Here is a 19794-nt window from a genome sequence, read left to right as displayed (position 1 = left end):
AGGACCTACTGTATAGCACAGGGAACTCAATACTCTGCAATGGCCTATATGGGAAAAAAAATCAAAAAACGAGTGGGTATATGTATATGTATAACTGATTCACTTTGCTGTACACCTGAAAGTAACATAACATTGTAAATCAACTATACTCCAATAAAAATTTTTTTAAAAAAGAATACTACGTTATTAGGGAATTTAGAAAAGTGCTTCCATCTGAGAAGTGTACATCAGCTCTGAGTTGTGGGTCAAAGCTAACCATTATGATAGCCATGGCCATATTAACTTTGTACTATTTATTAAAAGAGGCAGGAGCAAATCAGGGCAAAGGGGAACCATATTAGTTTTCTTCTTGCTGCTGTAACAAGTTATCCCCCAAATTTAGTGGCTGAAATCAATACAAATTTATTCTCTTACAGTTCTGGACGTTAGAAGTCCAAAATCATTTTCAATGGGCTAAAGTGAAGGTGTCAGCAGGGCTGGTTCCTTCTGGAGGCTAAGAGGGGAGAATCCATTTCCTGCTGTCATCCTGTCACTACTCTCATCTCCTCCCTCCATCTTACAAGGACCCTTGCAATTACATTAGGCCCACCCAGATAATCCAGGATAATCTTCCCCACCAGAGCATCCTTAGCTTAATCACATCTCCAAAGTCTCTTCTGCCATGTAAGTAGCATATTCACAGGTTCTGGGGATGTTGAAGTGGACCTCTTTGGAGGCTGACCACAGGACCATGGCCTCTCTCTCTGGCCTCTCCTACGGAGGCTGGGCTGGATGGGTGGGGTGGGGAGTTGTTCATGGGTGGGCCTGCCGAACCCCCGCTCCCCATCTGCAGCACCCTGCGGTGGCAGCCAGCTCTGGGCTGCCTCCCCGGGGCTATCAGGCATGTCACACGAGCTCTGTGGCCACACCACGGTTCCCAAGCTGCAGGCCAGTCGCCCTTCCTTACCCTGCCACCTTTCCTTTCCAGCATTGAGTTAGTGCCGGGAGGCCACCGTGTCAAGCAAGCTGAGAGCAAAACTAAGGCAAGATGTCGGGCCGGAGCGGGAAGAAGAAAATGTCCAAGCTGTCGCGTTCAGCCAGGGCCGGGGTCATCTTCCCCGTGGGGAGGCTGATGCGGTACCTGAAGAAAGGGACGTTCAAGTACCGGATCAGCGTGGGTGCTCCCGTCTACATGGCCGCGGTCATCGAATACCTGGCAGGTAACGTGAACACGCAGGGCAGGTAACCCGCTCCCAGATCTCACCTTCCCCTCGGCCCCTGCACACAGGCTGGGCAGGGAAGCCTTGATTCACCCGTGGCTGTCTCAAGGTCGCTGTGCGCGGTAATGGGGTTTCAGTTTGCCTGCTTGGCTAAAACCAACTCCTGCAGGCTTTAGGGGAGGGAAGAGCACATAAGGGCAGAGGATCAACATGGAAGGAAGAGAATCCACAATAAAGTGTCTTTTCTAGACCAGCCCCAAGAAAGGTGTGTCTTGCTGTAGACAAATGTAATACGTAAATTTCTAGGTTCCCACAAAAGACAAACTGTGGGGAAGATAGGGGCTTGCTATTCATTTTGTAACAGGAGTCTTCACTTTTACTTCACGGTCCTCACTAAACCTCAGCTCTCCTGCTGTATTGAACCTAGGGCTCAATGTCCATAAATAATGTTGAGCCCAGCATTGAAAGCATCTTCAGTTGGTTCCATGAAGCCGGCAACGTTTTAATTTTACTCTCCTTTACAGAGGTGGTTCTCTGTCTGCAAATACATAGGAAAGAGTTTCCCATGTTGGTTGTTAAAATTATTTTTTTTACTGAAAGATAGCATTTTTGTTGTGTGTGTTCTTTACCTATCTGAGTAACTTTACATTTAGCTTTTTTTGTTGTTGCTCTGGAGGCTGGAGAGAAGGACTGGAGGGCTCTGAAAGTGAAACCAATCAAGTGTGATAGAGCATTGCTTTTCAAAGTGGGGATCACTCCAGGGATCTTGTTGACAAGGTCAAGGGTAGGATCCTGTTGACCAGTCTCAGGGTAGCACCTGACACTCTGCATTTCTAACACACTGCTGTGATGTGATGCTTATGCTGCTGGTCCAGAGCCCACTCAGAGGAGCAAGATTTCAGCCAGTCTTTCAGCAGCAGGTCTAAAGGCCTGGCGAATGCTTTTTTAAAATGCAGGTTCCTGGCTGCATTTTAAACCCAGGAATCTGATGGGAGAAAAATCTCCTGGCTGGGAGGGAGAGGAAGGACTTTGAAAATGGTGACTGAAGCTTTAAAACAACCTTTAGATCTATACCACCCACTGATGCTGGAAGACCCTGAGTAACCCAGAGATTCCACAGCCTCCAAGCGGGGAGCCAGGATACCCTGACGTCCTTCAACCCTAAGCTGTGCACTTTCTGCTTCACTACACTGCCCCATTATAATGTTTGTATAATCAAAATAATAGTAGTTCCTGTGCCTCCACTTGGCAAAAGTCTAAACTGTGCATAATACAATAGAACAAAATTTGGCCTTTTCAGATTTTGTTGACTGGTGACTCTGTTCTTTGGTTCAGAAGTGTTTGATGAAAAAGCTTATGTTTTCCTTTTCATTCATTCAATAAATATTTGTCGAGCATCTACCTGTCAGTGCACACAGTAAGTCCTTGGACTCTTCCCTGCTAATAGCATTGGGCCATTTATATGATTTTTCATCTATCTTCAGTTAGAGCCACCAGACCTCATAGCTATGCATACTATATATAGCCTGAATGTCACACTCTGGACTTCGAGCCAGCACATCCGTAAAGATCGATAGTGTCTCAAAGTAGAATGTCACCCATTTTCTCATAGTCTTTCATTCACTCAACAAACATTTATTGAACACCTACTATGTGCCACGTGTTATTCTAGGTGCTGAGGATACAGCAGAGACCAAGACAGACAGGAGTCTCTGCCTTCAAGCAGAATGCATTCTGAAGGGAGAAACAGCAAACAAATGAGTGAAGTGTATGTGGTCCAGCAGATGGTGTTAAGTGCTCGGGGATGAATAAAGCAGGAAAGGAGTTAGGCTTGGGCTAATTCCAGGAAGTGGGGAGCTGAGGGGAGGCCCCACTGAGGGGCTGGCATCTGAAGGAGGCCAGTGGGTGGGCATGTGGGTGTCTGGGGGGGCCCTCGGGACAGAGGGAAGCAGGTGCTGGGGGTGTCCAAGGAGCAGCAATGGGGACAGAGGGCTGGGGCTGAGGGAGGGAACTTGGACTGTAAATGAGGCCTGAGGGAGAGTGGCTGGTAGGGGCCGAAGAGCTTGTCACGGGAGCTCTGGAGGGTTTTGAGCAGATGTGCAAGACCCTGCCTGTGGGGAGGGGGGTACAAGGCGGGGTCAGGGAAAGCAGCAGGAAGGCAGTTGCAGAGATCCAGGTGAGAGACGTGAGGTTGGGGAGTAGGCAGTGGAGCCTCCGAGGAGTGGTCAGAGTACTGAGATATCTTGAAGGCTAAGTCAGCAGGATCCGCTGACGGTTTGGACATGAAGTGTGAGAGAAGAGAGGAGGAGCAGCTGGAAGGATGCTGTTGCCAATAACACTCCTTCCCCAGTGCCAATAACACTCCTTCCCCAGCTGCCAGCACCGTCCTGGGTCAAATGGAGAAGATGAAGCGGGTCTTCTGAGGCCCAGAACTGTCTTCCCGGTGTCCTTTCCTTCCCTTCCTTTTGTGCTTTTTTCTCCCCTCCAAACTCAGGTTGGAGTTGACAGTAGGGGCTTAGATGTCAGCTTAAATCTGATTTATCAATTTGCCAGCTCTGTTACCTTGGGCTAATTTCCTTAACCTCTCTGAGCTTTGGGTGTTTCCAGAGCTAATCTCATTTAACTCCATTAATGAGCCAATGTATGCAAAATGTCTGGTGCACAGGATGCACCCAATAAATGGTAATTCTTCTCCTCTCTCTTCTATTAAGAGCTGATGAAATCATTCAGGGCAAAGTGTAATGAGCAACTCTGTTAAGGTGGTATATTTGGGGGCTGTATTGCATTTTAATGAGACAAGGAGTTTAAGCCAAAGGAATGAATCATTATTGCAGGGCATTGCTTAGTAAGTAAAAAGAGGATTTTTGTTAGTTGTTTTGTTTTGGAAGGGGGCATGAATTGATTTTGTTTAGGGAAGAGAGTTCAAAGTGTGAAAGCCTCCTGTCACCCTTGAAATGACCTTTAACATTCACGACAACAATATTGACTGAGTTTCTCCTTTGCATCAGGCCTTAAACATACAACGGAAAACAGACAGATGTGGTCCTGCCTTCCCTGGGTTTACATTCTAGCAGAGTTGACTAGCATTAAAAACAACACAATAAGATGACATTCATGTGGACAGGGAAGCCAGAGGAGCTTTGGGAAGCAGGGGGAGGCTGCCTAATATAAAGCAAGGGTTGTTAAGACCTAACCAGGGGTGTAAAGCAATTATACTCCAATAAAGATGTTAAAAATAAATAAATAAAAACAAATTAAAAAGCCCTAACCAGGGGGACTTCCCTGGTGGTCCAGTGCCTAAGAATCTGCCTTCCAATGCAGGGGACTCAGGTTCAATCCCTGGTCAGGGAACTAAGATTCCACATGCCATGGGGCAACTAAGCCCATGGGCCACAACTAGAAAGCCTGCGTGCCGCAACTACAGAACCCACGTGCTCTGAAGCCCGCACGCTGTATCGAAACATCCCGGGTGCCATAACTAAGACCCGACACGGCCAGAAATAAATATTTTTAAAAATTGGAAACCGGGGCTTCCCTGGTGGCGCAGTGGTTGAGAGTCCGCCTGCCAATGCAGGGGACACGGGTTCAAGCCCTGGTCCAGGAAGATCCCACATGCCGTGGAGCAACTAAGCCTGTGTGCCACAACTACTGAGCCTGCGTTCTAGAGCCCGCGAGCCACAACTACTGAGTCTGCCCTGCACAGCCCATGAGCCACAACTACTGAGCCCATGCACCGCATCTACTGAAGCCTGTGCTCTAGAGCCCATGCTCCACAACAAGATAAGCCACTGCAATGAGAAGCCCACACACCACAATGAGTAGCCCCCGTTCGCCGCAACTAGAGAAAGCCCGCGCACAGCAACAAAGACCCAACACAGCCAAAAATAGTAAATAAAAATAAAATAAATTAAAAAAAAAAAGACCTAACCAGGTTCTCAATCCTGCTTTTTAACAAATTGATTGATTTAAAATCCTGATACCTGGGTCTTAACCCCAGAGATTCTGGGATACTTCTGGGCATCAGGAGTTTTTAAAGCTTCCCCAAAAGAGTCTGAAGGGCAGCCAGGGTGGGAAATTGGTAGGAGTTGGCTAGATTCAGATGGGTTGATTATCAGTTTGGGGAGAAACAAGGGTGAAGATCTAAAGTTTAGAGGAAGTATGTGGCCCCTTCCAGAAACTGGAGGCATTTCTGTGTACCTGGAGCAGAGCTGGGAAATGGGAAGGGTGAGAGATGAGATGGGGGAGCAGGGGTCAGGTCCTTGAGGGCCACATGAGAGTGTGCACATTTTGCACACACATGCCAGGGGAGGCATCGAAGGGAGGAGGTGGCATTCTGGGGGCCTCACATGGGCTTTAGGTGGAGAACAGTTGGTGGGAAGCAAGATCAGAGTCCAGGAAACCAGTGGGGGCTGTTTTAAAGTCACTTTTGAGAATTGACAGGGGCCAGGACTAGGGTTCTCAGTGGAGACGATGAGAAGAAATGGGCACATGTGGGAGCTGTCTGGAGGGGAGAATCAGCTCTGCTCAAAAATGGGTGGGATAAGGGGGGAGGCCAATTTACTTCTCCTCTCAGATTCATGTCTATGGTCTCTGAAGTTCCCCTCTCCCACTCACTGCCTCCGAGAGGGGACCTGGGGCCACAGGAAAAGCCAAGTAAGAAAAAGCTGGGTGCCAAGACATAGAAACAACCTAAATATCCATTGACAGATGAATGGATAAAGAAGATGTGGTACATATATACAATGGAATGTTACTCAGCCATAAAAAAGAACAAGATAATGCCATTTGCAGCAACATGGATGAAACTAGAGATTATCATACTAAGTGAAGTAAGTCAGACAGAGAAAGACAAATATCATATGACATTGCTAATATGTGGAATCTAAAATATGACACAAATGAACCTATCTATGAAACAGAAACACAATCAGGGACATATAGAATAGACTGGTGGTTGCCATGGAGGATGGGGGTGGGAGAGGGATGGAGTGGGAGGTTGGGATTAGCAGATGCAAACTGGTATATATAGAATGCATAAACAACAAGGTCCTACTGTACAGCACAGGGAATTATATTCAATATCCTGTGAAAAGCCATAATGGAAAAGAATATGAAAAGAATGTATATATATATATATATATATACACACACACACACATATATAACTGAGTCACTTTGCTGTACAGCAGTAATTAACACAACATTGTAAATCAACTATACTTCAATATAAAATTTCTAATAAAAAAGAAAAAAGTTTTAAAAATAGCATGTAAAAATGCAAAGTCATATTTCACAAATGTTTGAAATTCATGAACCATTCTTACTTTCTATTAAGTAAAACTATACCAAGAAATTATCCATATTTTAAAGCCCATTTTAATTCTTCCTAGAGCAGATCCCCAAATTTAATAAAATCTATTAAAAATTTAAAGATTTTATAAATACAAAAATAAAATCTACACCAAATGCAGAAAGAAAGGAAGGAAGGGAGTGAGGGAGGGAGGGAAGAAGGAAGGAAGGAAGAAAGAAAAGGCTGGGTGCTACTTAGCCAAAAAGAAAGTTGCACGAATTTTCAGGAACTTGGGGAGAAATAGCAGTCAGCCTTGCCTGATTTCTCTGGACTGGCTGCCTGACCAACCCCAGGTTCACACATCATCATGATGTTACAGCTATATGGCATTTCTGGTCCCAACCTGTTGGGGGAGGTTGCACGCTCCGGCAACGAATGCATGCTGGACTGCTCATCTAGAAGGTCCCTTCCACCTGAGACCTCCACCAGCCTCCCAGAATGCACATCACATTCATACTTCAGTTTATCAATCTGTAAATGCTGGCCCAGTTTACATCTCCAATGTAAGTGAGAAAAAAATGGACTGAAAAAGCAAGCCCCAGATTCTGGAAAAGAATTTTGTATTCATCAACAATAGATACAATATAAATGTAAGATATTGAGAATGAGTAATTTATAATCGTTTTATGGTGAGAAAATGTTCTGTAATATATTTTTAATTGATAGGACAAATAGGCCTTAAAACAGCATTGAATTTCAGGGCACTTCATGAAATCATTATGTAACAAAGAAACCTATCATTTCCAGACAATTGGGTCTATCCATTTAACACCAAGCATTTTTTTAATATAATGATTTTTCAGTTTTTACATTTGTGTTTTGAAAAGATCACTTTGGCAGCCAGGACCACGTGTGTGGTTGTGCAGGTTGTACACTGCACAAAGACACACATTGAAGGGAGAATCATTCACATCATAGACCTCAAAGAACTGTGACTAATTATGAGCATTTCCAGCAGATGGCAGTAAAGGTTCTTGTTCTAACAAAATTAGGGAAGTCAGGTGTCTTGAGGAAGGCGCATCTTTTTCTAATTTGCACAATTAGAAGGCCAGTGGTGGCCTTGTTAGCATGGATCTGGAGGAAGACAGAACTGGGGGCAGGAAAACCACTACGATTATCTGGGCTGGAAAAGAAGACAGTCTTAGCTCGGGTAATGGCGATAAGCTTGAAGAAGAGGGGCAAAGTTATTTAAGATTTATGAGGCTGGGGGCTTCCCTGGTGGCGCAGTGGTTGAGAGTCCGCCTGACGATGCAGGGGACACGGGTTCGCACCCCAGTCCAGGAGGATCCCACATGCCGAGGAGCGCCTGGGCCCGTGAGCCATGGCCGCTGAGCCTGCGCTTCCGGAGCCTGTGCTCCGCAACGGGCGAGGCCACAACAGTGAGAGGCCCGCGTACAATCAATCAATCAATCAATCAATAAACAAACAAACAAACTATAGGGGCTTCCCTGGTGGCGCAGTGGTTGAGAGTCGATCCGGGAAGATCCCACATGCCGCGGAGCACCTGGGCCCGTGAGCCATGGCCGCTGAGCCTGCACTTCCGGAGCCTGTGCTCCGCAACGGACGTAGGCCACAACAGTGAGAGGCCCGCGTACCGCAAAAAATAAAAATAAAAATAAATAAGTAAATAAATAAACCTTAGGGGCTTCCCTGGTGGCGCAGTGGTTGAGAGTCCGCCTGCCAATGCAGGGGACACGGGTTCGTGCCCCGGTCCGGGAAGCTCCCACATGCCGCGGAGCACCTGGGCCCGTGAGCCATGGCCGCTGAGCCTGCACTTCCGGAGCCTGTGCTCCACAACGGGCGAGGCCACAACACTAAGAGGCCCGCGTACGGCAAAAAAAAAAGAAAAAGAAAGATTCATGAGGCTGGGAAGATTCATGAGGCTGGGAAGAGAGGGAGAAGGAGAGGGAAGGAGAGGGAATGACTCCCAGGTCTGTCTGGATGGAGCTGCCAGTCCCAAGGGTGATGGGAGGAGCCTGTTTCGAGGAATCTTGGATTTGGGGATGTGGTGAGCTTGATTTACCTGTGGCACGCCGAGGTGGCACCATGGCAGGGCTGGAAGTGCAGATCTGGTGACATGGGAAGGAAAGTGGAAGCAGGCGCTGTGAGTAGATGGCGTTTCCTCGGAAGACTGCAACGCCCGAGCAGAGCAGAGCGCCCAGTCGGAGCCCAGAGACAGCGCCACCTAGCGGGCAGGTGGACAAGCGAGCGGAGTCCAGGGAAGGAGACAGTCATGTGTTCGGTCCCAAGCCTACACTTGCTGTGGTATTTCCCATCTCCTGTGGTCTGGGCTATCCAGTGTTGGTTTAGATTGTATCCAAAATGAGCGGACACGAGCTCTTCCAAAATAATGTGCATGATGAGCTTTCCAACCTCCTTTTTGGCTCCAGAAATCATTCCTTTTACTATCAGATACTCAGCTGTATCCCAGATGGTTACTATTGCTGGAAGTGTGACTTGCGAGAAGTGAGAGGTTTGCTGTAGAAGTCTCCAGACCTCCGTGGAAATCTCCACCACTTAACAAATTATGATCTTCCAACAAAATTTGCAGTGAAACAAATGTGTGACATTAAATTCAGTTTTCCTATTGATTGCCAGTTGACACACAAGGATACCTGTGTTCCCAAAATCAATAAAATCACTCAAGAATGTAGCAAACTTTTATAGTTCATGTGAATATATTTGTCATAACATTTGAAAATATTAATAATGATTCATGTTATTTCAAACATTTAAATGGTGGAGTCTGGCCCAAGGAATGTTCAGACTAAACATCCAACATAGAAAAGAACTCCTTGGTCTAGATTTTCTGCTATGTATTCTTAAGTATTTTTCTCTTTAAATAAAAAAAGTTCTGCCTCTGCTTTTGCACTTGAGCACACGATCAAGGTTTTCTTTCTTATAAATTATTTCGGAAGAGTTAGTCCGAGAGCCCAGCCGCACTCGGGCAGAGCCTCACCTGTGTGCCTGCATTGTGCTGCCTGACGAATTGCTGCCTTTAGCCTCTTCCCGTGGCGGCATTCGATGACAGATTTTCCGTCTGAGAATCTGGTGTCTGTGCATCTGGCTGTCAAGCTGAAAATAACCTGACCTTCAGGGGCTTCCTGAAGGTTGGGAACGTGTAGGGCTTCCCATTAGCCATGCCTCTCATGCTGACGGTTAATTTGATGAACCCCAAGAGGATGCTTAACTGCTTCCTCTAAATGCAGGAGACAGAGGGAGGACAGTGATGGTCCAAGATGCTAAATGAAATTCAACTTCTCAGAAGCTTAAAACTCGGAGGCTCCTTGACCCCCTTTCCGCCCATTTGGAAAAAGGGTTGAGCGGAGTTCTCCTTCCTCCCAGGTGTGGGCCCCTAGCAGCAGCCCCTAGCAGGTGCAGGAAAGTCCTTTTATTGTGCTCAATGGGGAGAGTACATTTTAACCTAGAGCCATAAAGCAAGCCTGTTTGTGAAGACTTTATAACTACACCTCTTTTTGATGGGTACCCTTTTTAAACGAAAGAAAAGCTGGGCAGAAATCTGAAGGCAGCAAACCAGATATCTAATACGGCGTTCATTTCAAATACTCTGTCCTCCAGTCCCAACAAGCCTGCTCATATTTCTCAAACTACAGTGCCCCAATCTTTGATTCAGAAAATGCGGCGCCTTGTAAATGAATTGTTAGTAAACACAATATTCCTTGCTTAATAACCCAAAAAAGATGTTGTGAGAATGAATTTGCAGTGATTTAGCGCTTTTCATTATGGAAATGCCATATAAATATTTAACTCTAATGCTTATTTTATTCTAATTTTTCGTTAATCACATTTGCTTAGTTAATACGGCATACTTATGCCAAGTTTTTATTTTATTGCCATAGATTTTACGAATGACGGCAATTGCATGCGGTGTTTTATTTGAAATTAGGTTGATTGCAAAAATTCATGCAGAATCGCCTATTAATTTTAGGGTTTAGTATCTATGCCATTGTACCAGCAAATCCCCCCAACACACACACATACACACATACCTGCACACATGCCCATACAATTTTCCACCCGCGTATAACACACTGGCACATTGCCTCTTTCTTTAGGGAAAGAACTCTCTCTAGGGGAAGGATTTTTCTTTAAAGGCTCATTCATGCTCTTGAAAGCAGACAAATTTGATTTAGCAGAGCATCCTTCCAAAATTGAGAAAGAAAGAAAAAATAAAGGACGAAGGGGAAAGCATTCAGGGGTATAAACCAATTCCATAGTTTTGTTTTGTTTTTGACTCAAAAACTGATAGTATGTGAAATAGAATTTACTTTTCAGGTTAAGTGGTACCTCAACCCTTAGTATAAATCAGTTCTTCCCATCCACTTTCCTTTAGGACAAGAGGGACAAGGGGCATCAAGTGAAGTGGAAAAGGAGATTCTGAAAGGGGTCTCAGCTCTCCTCAGAGATGGCTGCACACTGAAAGAAACTCGGCTTCAATGTTAGGGTTCTGTTTTGGTCAGGATTAACTTCTGCCGACAGTGGCTTAAACAAGAGAGTTTCTTTTTCTCTCATACAAAAGACGTCTATAGAAGACAGTCCAGGTTGGTAAGGAGGCTCCACAGTCATAAAAGATTCTGGTTCCTATCTTATTGCTCTATCATCCACAACTTCTTACCCTTGGTCAAAGATGGCTGCTCAAATTCCAGCCATCATGTCCTCAGTCTGCCAGTAAAAAGGGAAGAAAGGCACTGTCCCTTCATTAATGGATACTTCCCAGAAGTACCATACAACACAACTGCTTGCTTTTCATCGGCCAGAACTTAGTCACACTATCACACCTAACAAAAAGGGTGGCTGGGAAATACTGTCTTCATTCCTGTGATTTGGGGCTCTGCAGAAAATCAGAGCTCCATCTACTAAGGAAGATGGGGGAGAATTAATGTCAAGGGACAACTAGAAGGCTTTGCCCACAGGATCGTCTATCAGGTCTTGCTAAAATATCTTACTTGTCTGTGACCTGAGCTCTTTTCAGTTTTCTGGATTTCTTTCCAGGCCCAGACATAAAAATCACAAATAAATAAAAGTGATCTAACTCCAAGGCCATTTCCAAAGGAACGCTTTGGAAAGCTCAGACCCCATTCTATGATTGCCTATTAACCCTCCCTTGAAATTTCAGCGGAAATTCTAGAATTGGCTGGGAATGCAGCGAGGGACAACAAGAAGGCCCGGATAGCCCCAAGACACATCCTGCTGGCAGTTGCCAATGACGAGGAACTCAATCAGGTACGTCTGAAGCATTGACACCAGCCACGGAATGGGTTTGCCAAACGCGCTACTGCATGTGGACCTGGCTGGCTAGAAATCCTTCCTGCTACAGTACCCAGTCACATTTACACTAAAAGAGTCAGATCATATGGGAGAAGAACAAATTCTGCTAGCCATATTATTTAGATTCAAAATAAAATTGTCTCTGGAATAGATCCCATTATATATTCTGAGACTTGCCAGAATTTCTTTTCCTCTTTGAAAGCAAGCTCTGTGTGTTGCCGAGGGAAGTGCAGTGCACATATGTTATTCTCTGTACAGTTTCTTCCCCCAAACTTTGTTGACGATTTATTCTGATGAGGGCAGAAGCGTCCTTCTTCATATATCAAAACTAACGCTTTATATTTTAGAGCTGACTCCAAAATCGAGTGAATTCCCACCCCCATGCCCCCCGCCAAAGATGTGCAAGGTAGCAGGTAAATAGTATGAGAATTTTAATTTATGTGTATTTTATAATGTTAACTGTCTGTGGTTAAGAATCAGTTCTTATTTCCAATCCAACATGGGCTGATAATTTCCAAAAATACAATAAAAAATAATTACTAGAAAAATTAAAAAAACAAACTACCAGCTACAATTTTTTGTTACTAGATCCAATAGGTATACAAAAACTCTGTCAACTTACTAGACCCTTCCTCATGATTTCTGTACTCTCTTTGTCACAGACAGGTAACTAATAGCTTGTGGACCAGCCTTGGTTGCAGACCACATTTGGAGTAGCGCTGCTATAGAATGTGCAGAATGTATTAGTGCGGTAGTTCATGTTGATTAGTTAAAGTAAACACATATCAGTTGGGAGGTGTGTGGTCACACATATTTTACTGATGGAATGCATGATCAAAGGAGTGGGGCCTGTTGTTAACTGGGTCTAGCCCTTGCATTAACCTTTGTACCTCATTTTGTCAAGCTGTGCTCCCACGTCTGAAGCTCTTTATCCTCGGTTATGTCTGGAATCTCCAAGCTCTGGGCAACATCCCTGATTTCAGCCTCTATACGCTTTCATTTTGCTTTGCTTGTTTTGCTTTCTGTACAAGATCTCGGGATGCCTTGTTACCTACAGAGAAAAGTCCTACCCGTGAGGCAGGGACAACCAGTTAAATCGTGTATTATGCAGTTTCTTTGGAAAGCAGAGACCAGATTTAACGCTTGTTTTGCCAACAGTTAGAACCGTATTAAATCCAGAACCAACGAGCTCTTTGCTGTCTGAGCTCACGCCTTCTCTCTCTCTTCAGCTGCTAAAAGGAGTGACCATCGCCAGCGGAGGCGTCCTGCCCAGAATTCACCCTGAACTGCTGGCCAAAAAACGAGGGACCAAAGGCAAGTCAGAAACTATCCTCTCCCCTCCCCCAGAGAAAAGAGGAAGGAAGGCCACGTCGGGCAAGAAGGGGGGCAAGAAATCGAAGGCTGCCAAACCACGGACGTCCAAAAAGGTGAGCCCAGTGGCCTCTGTGAGCTCAGGACTCACAGAACGGGAGGAAAGTTGAACCATCCAAAGAGAAGGGCGTGGCCAGCATCCCCGAAGGACTGGGGACCCGCCTCAGCTTGGTGCTGGGAGAAAATGATAGGAATGTGTGTGAAAAAGGGTAAAGGGCTGGGCTTCCCTGGTGGCGCAGTGGTTGAGAGTCCGCCTGCCAATGCAGGGGACGCGGGTTCGTGCCCCAGTCCGGGAAGATTCGCGGCTGGGCCCCTGAGCCATGGCCACTGAGCCTGCGCGTCCGGAGCCTGTGCTCCGCGACAAGAGAGGCCACAACAGTGAGAGGCCCGCGTACTGCAAAAAAAAAAAAAAAAAAGGCCTTTGAGAGGAGCTCAGATCATCATGCAGGGTCTACTAGAGTTTTCCAAACCCCACATATGGGTGGTTTTCATGTTTCCAGATCCCCTCCACGGACCTCACCAAAATCTCAGGTGAGAGAGCTGATCTGGAACTCTACTTTCCACCTCTCCCCATGTGGCATACTGACACACCTTTAGCTTCCCACAGAGTCGCCTGAGCTCAGCCAATGGCATTTCAGGTGTTTTGGATGAGTAGCTATAGCTCAGAGGCGCCATTTGTGGAGTAATACTTTCATATGCTGCCCAGTACGGCAACTGCTAGCCACGTGTGGCTATTTAAATTTGAATTTAAATTACTGAAAATGAAACCAAATTCAGTTCCTTGGTTGCACCAGCGACATTTCACGTGCTCAACAACGCGGAGCAGCACAAAGATAGAACGTGTCCACGAGGGAATGAAGTCCTGTTGGACAGCGCTGCTTTGGGGGTTGTCAACTTTTCATTCCCCAGACCTCCATGATGGCAAAAAAGATGGTATAAGAGTTCATTTCTCGGCCGCTGTGCCCCAGGGGAATCCTGGAGAGAAGGGAGGTTGAGCAGTGCGCTATGAATGACCCCACCTGGCTTGTTATCAGAAGTTGTAGGCGTTGGAAAGAACATACCTGTGTCCAGGTTTGAGCAAAGACTATGGGTACATGCGAACCCCTTAATACACTTGATTTTTGCAGTATCCTTTTGTTTTCCCCATATTGCTGTCCCTTGCTTCCCTCTGTTGAAAACAACAGAACCTAACGTCTGACCACTTCCGTTCACATCCAACTTGGTGGTAACCATGGGAAAGACTTCAAAGCCACTTTGGGCTTTTTCTGGATTATTTCTGACGGGTCCTTCTGATTTCTACCAACAGTCCAAACCAAAGGACAGCGATAAAGAAGGAACTTCAAATTCCACCTCTGAAGATGGGCCCGGGGATGGATTCACCATCCTGTCTTCTAAAAGCCTTGTTCTAGGGCAGAAGGTAATAAAGAGAATTGTAATGTGCTGTCATAAAACACTATTGCATTTTTATAACCTACTGTTTACAAGCAGTGAAGCCTCCTTCATCCCTTCCTTCCCTAATATGACTTTCACTCTGGTCTTGAATTATTCATTTTTAAACTAAAGAGCTATGGCAGTGTCTGCATTGTGAGGATAAACAAGCTCTTTAGTGCTGAGAATTGTTCATGCTGACACGGGTCAGCCAGAGGTACCCAGAGTGGATCTTTCTGGTCTCCATGCCCCAGATATCTCTTGCTCACCAAAAAAAATCCATAGCTAACTTTCTCAACCAGGCTTTGGGAGGCCTGCTTTACATGGTGTGATGTAATTTATCAAAGAAGGAAAATACAAAGATATGTTCCCTGAATAGCGCTGGTGTTAGAAATGAATTATTTGCTAATAATTCAGTCTGCTTGCCTTTCTAGGCTGCAGAAAGAAAACAAACAAGGTTATACATTTGAAAAGTCTTCAGCAGCACAACAGCAGCCCAGCCAGACATGCAAATAATTCATTCCCATAAGCATAACAGACAATTTATCTACCAAGTCAACTGGGGCTGCAATGTGATACCCGCGGAAACAGTCAGTTAATCATATCGGGTAGCGAATGTTTGCAGCCTGACAGTAGTACGAACCTCTGTTGAAGCAATTGGGAAGAGCATGTTTTGAGAAGAGCATAAACGTGGCGGGTTCCTAATTCATCACTGATGAAAGCAGGGAAGCAAAGAGGTGGAATTTATGTCCACTCCAGGGGCTATCTGTGGTTACGTGATGATTCGCCTTCTCTCCCTTATCTAGGGGAGCAAGAAGTTCTAGGTCACATGGGGAGACAATGGAAAATGACTTCCATTCTGCTCAGCTCTGGGCACATGGGGCAGCATTTCACAAGCATAGCCCCAAGAGGGTGGTCCCAAAAGTCAAATGTGCCAGACGTAGAGGTCAGAATCCCAGAGCCCCTCACTTCTCTCCAGCAAAGTGGTTGGCTTTACATCCCTGCCTCCACAGGTCGGTGCTGCTCTGGAGAGAATGCAGGGAACCGAGTAGCTTCTTTCAGGAGCTACTCAGAGAATTACGATATCGAACACCAAGGCCACCCGGATGGGAAACAAAGGCATAAGCTACAGGGAAAAGAAAAGGAGGGGAGGTCCCGGTCCTGCCCCCAAAAGGGGAGGCAGATTTGCTGCTAGCCTCAGGGTGAACATCAAATCCACTGAGCTCCAAAGAGCCTGTTGAAAACCACACACCTTGGAAACGTCAGATGGTCGCTCCACGCACAGCCCTTCCTGTTGACACAAGCAATTGAGAGAATGAACAGGTGTGAGTAAAAACATGAAGATTTTCCATAGGCCTTGATCTCGCCCACCCTCTGCATCTTCTCTTCCCAATGCAGCTGTCCTTGACCCAGAGTGACATCAGCCATATTGGCTCCATGAGAGTGGAGGGCATCGTCCACCCAACCACAGCTGAAATTGACCTCAAGGAAGATATAGGTAAGGTTCTGAGATTTCGGGAGAGGTGCCCTAGAATAGCTGCGGTTCTGGCAAGTTCTCGTGAAGTCGGTCATTGTCAGCTGGATGGCCCCTGCTTGGCGGACCGTGTCGGTCAAGCTCCGCCTTCGTGTGTAATTGAACAGCATTACTAGAGAAAAACTAATTTTGTTTGAGGTCTGCAGATATTTTTGACATTTTTATTGAAGTATTATACACAGACAGATCATTAATGCACAGCTTGATGAATTTTTCTCCAAGCGAACAAAACTGGGACCAGCACCTTGATCATGAAACAGAACTTTACCAGCACCCCACAAGGCCTCTCATCCCTCGTCCCGGTCACCATTCTCTCCGAGGGTAACCACTATCCTGTCTTCTGTTTTTTAAATTTTTGGCTGCGCCTCGAGGCATGTGGGATCTTAGTTCCCTGACCAGGGATCGAACCCGTGCCCCCTGCAGTGGAAGCACCGAGTCTTAACCACTGGACCACCAGGGAAGTCCCCACCACTATCCTGTCTTCTAACAGCATAGAGGGGTATCATCTGTTTCTGATTTTATATAAATGAAATCATGCAGTATGTCTCCTTTTGTGTCTGTCTCCTTTTGCTTAACTTTGTGAAATCAACCCATGTTGTTGAGTGTGGTTGTAGTTCATTTTCTTTACTGTACAGTATTCCACTGTAGGAATATAACACAGTTTGTTGATCCATTGTACCATTGATGGCACTGGGGCAGTTTCCAACTTGGGCTGTAATGAGTGGTGTTACTCTAAATATTGTTGTACATGTTTTGGGTAAACCTCTACATATATTTTAAGCTGAAATACTGAGAACACCATTGGTAAAAAGGAAATGGACATCTGGAAAAAGTTAGGTGGTCTGTAAGGCTATACACTGAGTTCTTTCACCAGTGGATTGCCACCTGTCCCGCGAGTGGTGGAGGGATCTGTTACTAGGCTAGATGGAGGAACCTGGAGGCTAGGCTTCCAGGCACTAGAAATAATAATAAGACCATTTAGTCACCATCTCACCGATTTTTACAAAACAGAAATGGGCAAAGAAAGGGTTTTGTCCCTGGGATACAGGGCTTGCTTCTGAGGTAGGTGATTTGGGGCCAATGCTAGCAGCTCAGCCCTGGATGGTAGCTGCCAGGCTCACCTGTGTTTCCCCCTTGGCATCAGAGGCCACTTGCTTTGCTGAAGAGGAAATAAGATAGCATCGGGTGGGGGAAAACAAAAACAACAAACAAACAAACAAACAAAAAACAGTATTACAGAGAAAGAGGATTTCTCTGGGACACAAACAGATGGTGAAAATTCTTCTACTCTTCAAACCCAGCCCAGGCCCTACCAACTGCCCTCAACTCCCGCTGTGTGGAAAGACTCCCCCTCGTGCCCTTAATCTTGAGCTCTGTTTTGAAGTGTGTTCTAGCTTCTCTCAAACAAAACAAGTTTATCTTTTAAAGCTTTACCTTCTTTATCATTTCTATAGTATTTGCATTTTTATATCAGGAAAACTATAAAGATATTTCTATTTTTTAAAGGGTGGGTGATGGTAGGATAGGAAAAACACTGGCATTGAAGTAAAAACTCGAGGTCAGATCCCAGCCTCAGTGGAGGTTCTGGAGCCAGTGTGGGTCTATGCCCTGGATTTAGCTGTGTGACTATAGGCAGTTTTCTTAACCTCTCTGAACCTCAGTTTCCTCACGTGTGAGGATAACAATAGTACATGTCTCATACAGGTGCTATGAAGATTAAATAAGATAATACAAAGAGGGAGCTTAGCACAGTGCCAGGCTCATAGGCATTTGATAAATGATGGTCTCCTTCATGGTTGCAGAGTTGTTAGAAGGGGTCCCTCCCATCATGATTCCGTTCTCCACTACTGTTGCCCAAACCAATCTCCCCATGCAGATAAGGCCCTGATTTATTTTTTTAAGACATTATAAGTTATTACAGAAAAGTTCAAGCCTACACAAAAATAGCAGAAGAGTGTAATGAAACCCTACACACCCCATTGCAATCATCATCTACCCATGACCAAGTTCGTTTCAGCTCTACCCCCGCCCACATTCCCCCCACACATATTACCTTACCTGTGAATATTTCAGAATGACAAGGGCTATTTTTTTTACAACATACCATTATCACAAGACCACTATCACAACTAAAAAAAAATTAAATTAATATCTTCAAATATCCAGTGTTCAAATTCCAACTGCATCATAAATGTCAATTATTTTAAATTTGTTTATTTGATTCAGGCTCCAATAAGTTCACACGTTACAATTGGTTGATAAGTCGCTTATAATCCATTGGATCTCCCTTTGTCTCTCTCTTTTTTTCTTAGCAATTTATTTGTTGAAGAAGCTGGGCCGTTTGTCCTGTAGGGTTTCCCACAGTCTGGATTTTGTTGATTCCATCCTCCTAGTGTCATTAAACATGTTTCTTCTCTGCTGCTCTTATAAGTTGGTAGTTGGATCCAGAGGCTTAATTAGATTCAGGTTCAAATACTTTTAGCAAGACTACTTGGGCAGTGATGGAACGTTCTCCCATCAGGAGGAGCCCCACTCTCTCACGATGCTCCTTCTCTAGTTTTGTCCATTCGTTAGGGGTCGCAAAGGGGAGATATTCTAATCCTAGATATTCTAATTCCTTCTTCACTTCTTCACTGGAGGCTTCCACACAGGGGAAGTCCCCTCATCAACTCTACAGGCTACTTTATTCCTAAATGTCTCCAGGGAAGAGGGTGGGCTCACCTTGATTTTTACATGGTCCCATTTGACCTCTGAAAGCAGAGCACAGCAGCCTAGACCTGTTTCCCCTGCTTCTCACAGTGAACTTGGCTACCAGCTTCAGCTACTTGGCCTTCTCCAGGCTTCTGTGACCCAGCAGATCGAAACTGGCCAGGGGTCTGAGGGGCAGAAAGGAGACTTAGAGGCACTTGCCATAGCCTGCGATCACCATAACCAAATTGTGTCATTGAAACCCAAGCACATTAATGGAGAAACCCCTCCACCCCGGCCTCAGTGGAGAGCGATTGCTGGAATCAGTATTTTTCCTAAGTGATCTGCACATCGTACTGTGCCCCTCCAAATATACTTCAGTGTCTGAGTGTGGAGTGGGGAAGCTCCCTCACTCAGCCTCTAGGGAAGCCTCTGAACTGAATAATAATAATAACAATAATAATCATCATCATCTGAATAATTATAACAACTAATAATAATAACCACAAAGAGAGAGAGAGCTGAGACTTGCCCCAGACATCCAGTTCACCAAAGTCATTGGAAGATGAAAATGCATGAGGGGAAATACCTCATCTCCCACCCAAGAGCAGCAGTCATCCTGGTCTGGACAAGACACCCACATGTCCTCTCAGGGGCACGAGGATCCCCTGGTGCACATAAGTGGGGCTCCTGCTGTGCTGGAGGTGGAGTCCTGCCATCTCCTGGGGGTTCCACTTGGCCTCTCTAGAAGCACAACCCTGAAATATGGCGTAGAGAATTGTCCTACCATCAAAACCTCGAGGGATTTCCCAGCAGAAATGTCCTTAGAGATTAGCCTTGCAAAGCTCTGCATCTTCCACTGGAAACCAAGGCCCAAGTTGGGGGAACAACATTCCAGGCTGCCCCGGGTCTGTGTCTGTCCTTTGGCCCCAGGG

General features: G+C 45.5%; 1 protein-coding gene across 1 annotated transcript in view; it reads left to right on the top strand.

Annotated features, from left to right (window-relative positions):
• MACROH2A2 (macroH2A.2 histone) overlaps positions 1 to 19794 on the top strand; it is a 53679-nt gene that overhangs the window by 18326 nt on the left and 15559 nt on the right. Inside the window, exons 2-6 of the mRNA XM_079900976.1 lie at positions 968 to 1199; positions 11687 to 11793; positions 13068 to 13265; positions 14516 to 14626; positions 16036 to 16140. Coding sequence (XP_079757102.1) covers positions 1028 to 1199; positions 11687 to 11793; positions 13068 to 13265; positions 14516 to 14626; positions 16036 to 16140 — 693 coding nt within the window. The 5' untranslated portion in view covers positions 968 to 1027. The remainder of the gene's footprint in view (positions 1 to 967; positions 1200 to 11686; positions 11794 to 13067; positions 13266 to 14515; positions 14627 to 16035; positions 16141 to 19794) is intronic.

The sequence above is a fragment of the Stenella coeruleoalba genome, assembly GCF_951394435.1.
Source record: "Stenella coeruleoalba genome assembly, chromosome: 16".
Lineage (NCBI taxonomy): Eukaryota > Metazoa > Chordata > Mammalia > Artiodactyla > Delphinidae > Stenella > Stenella coeruleoalba.
Note: the sequence above shows the minus strand (reverse complement) of the source record. Positions and strands in the feature narration are given on the sequence as shown.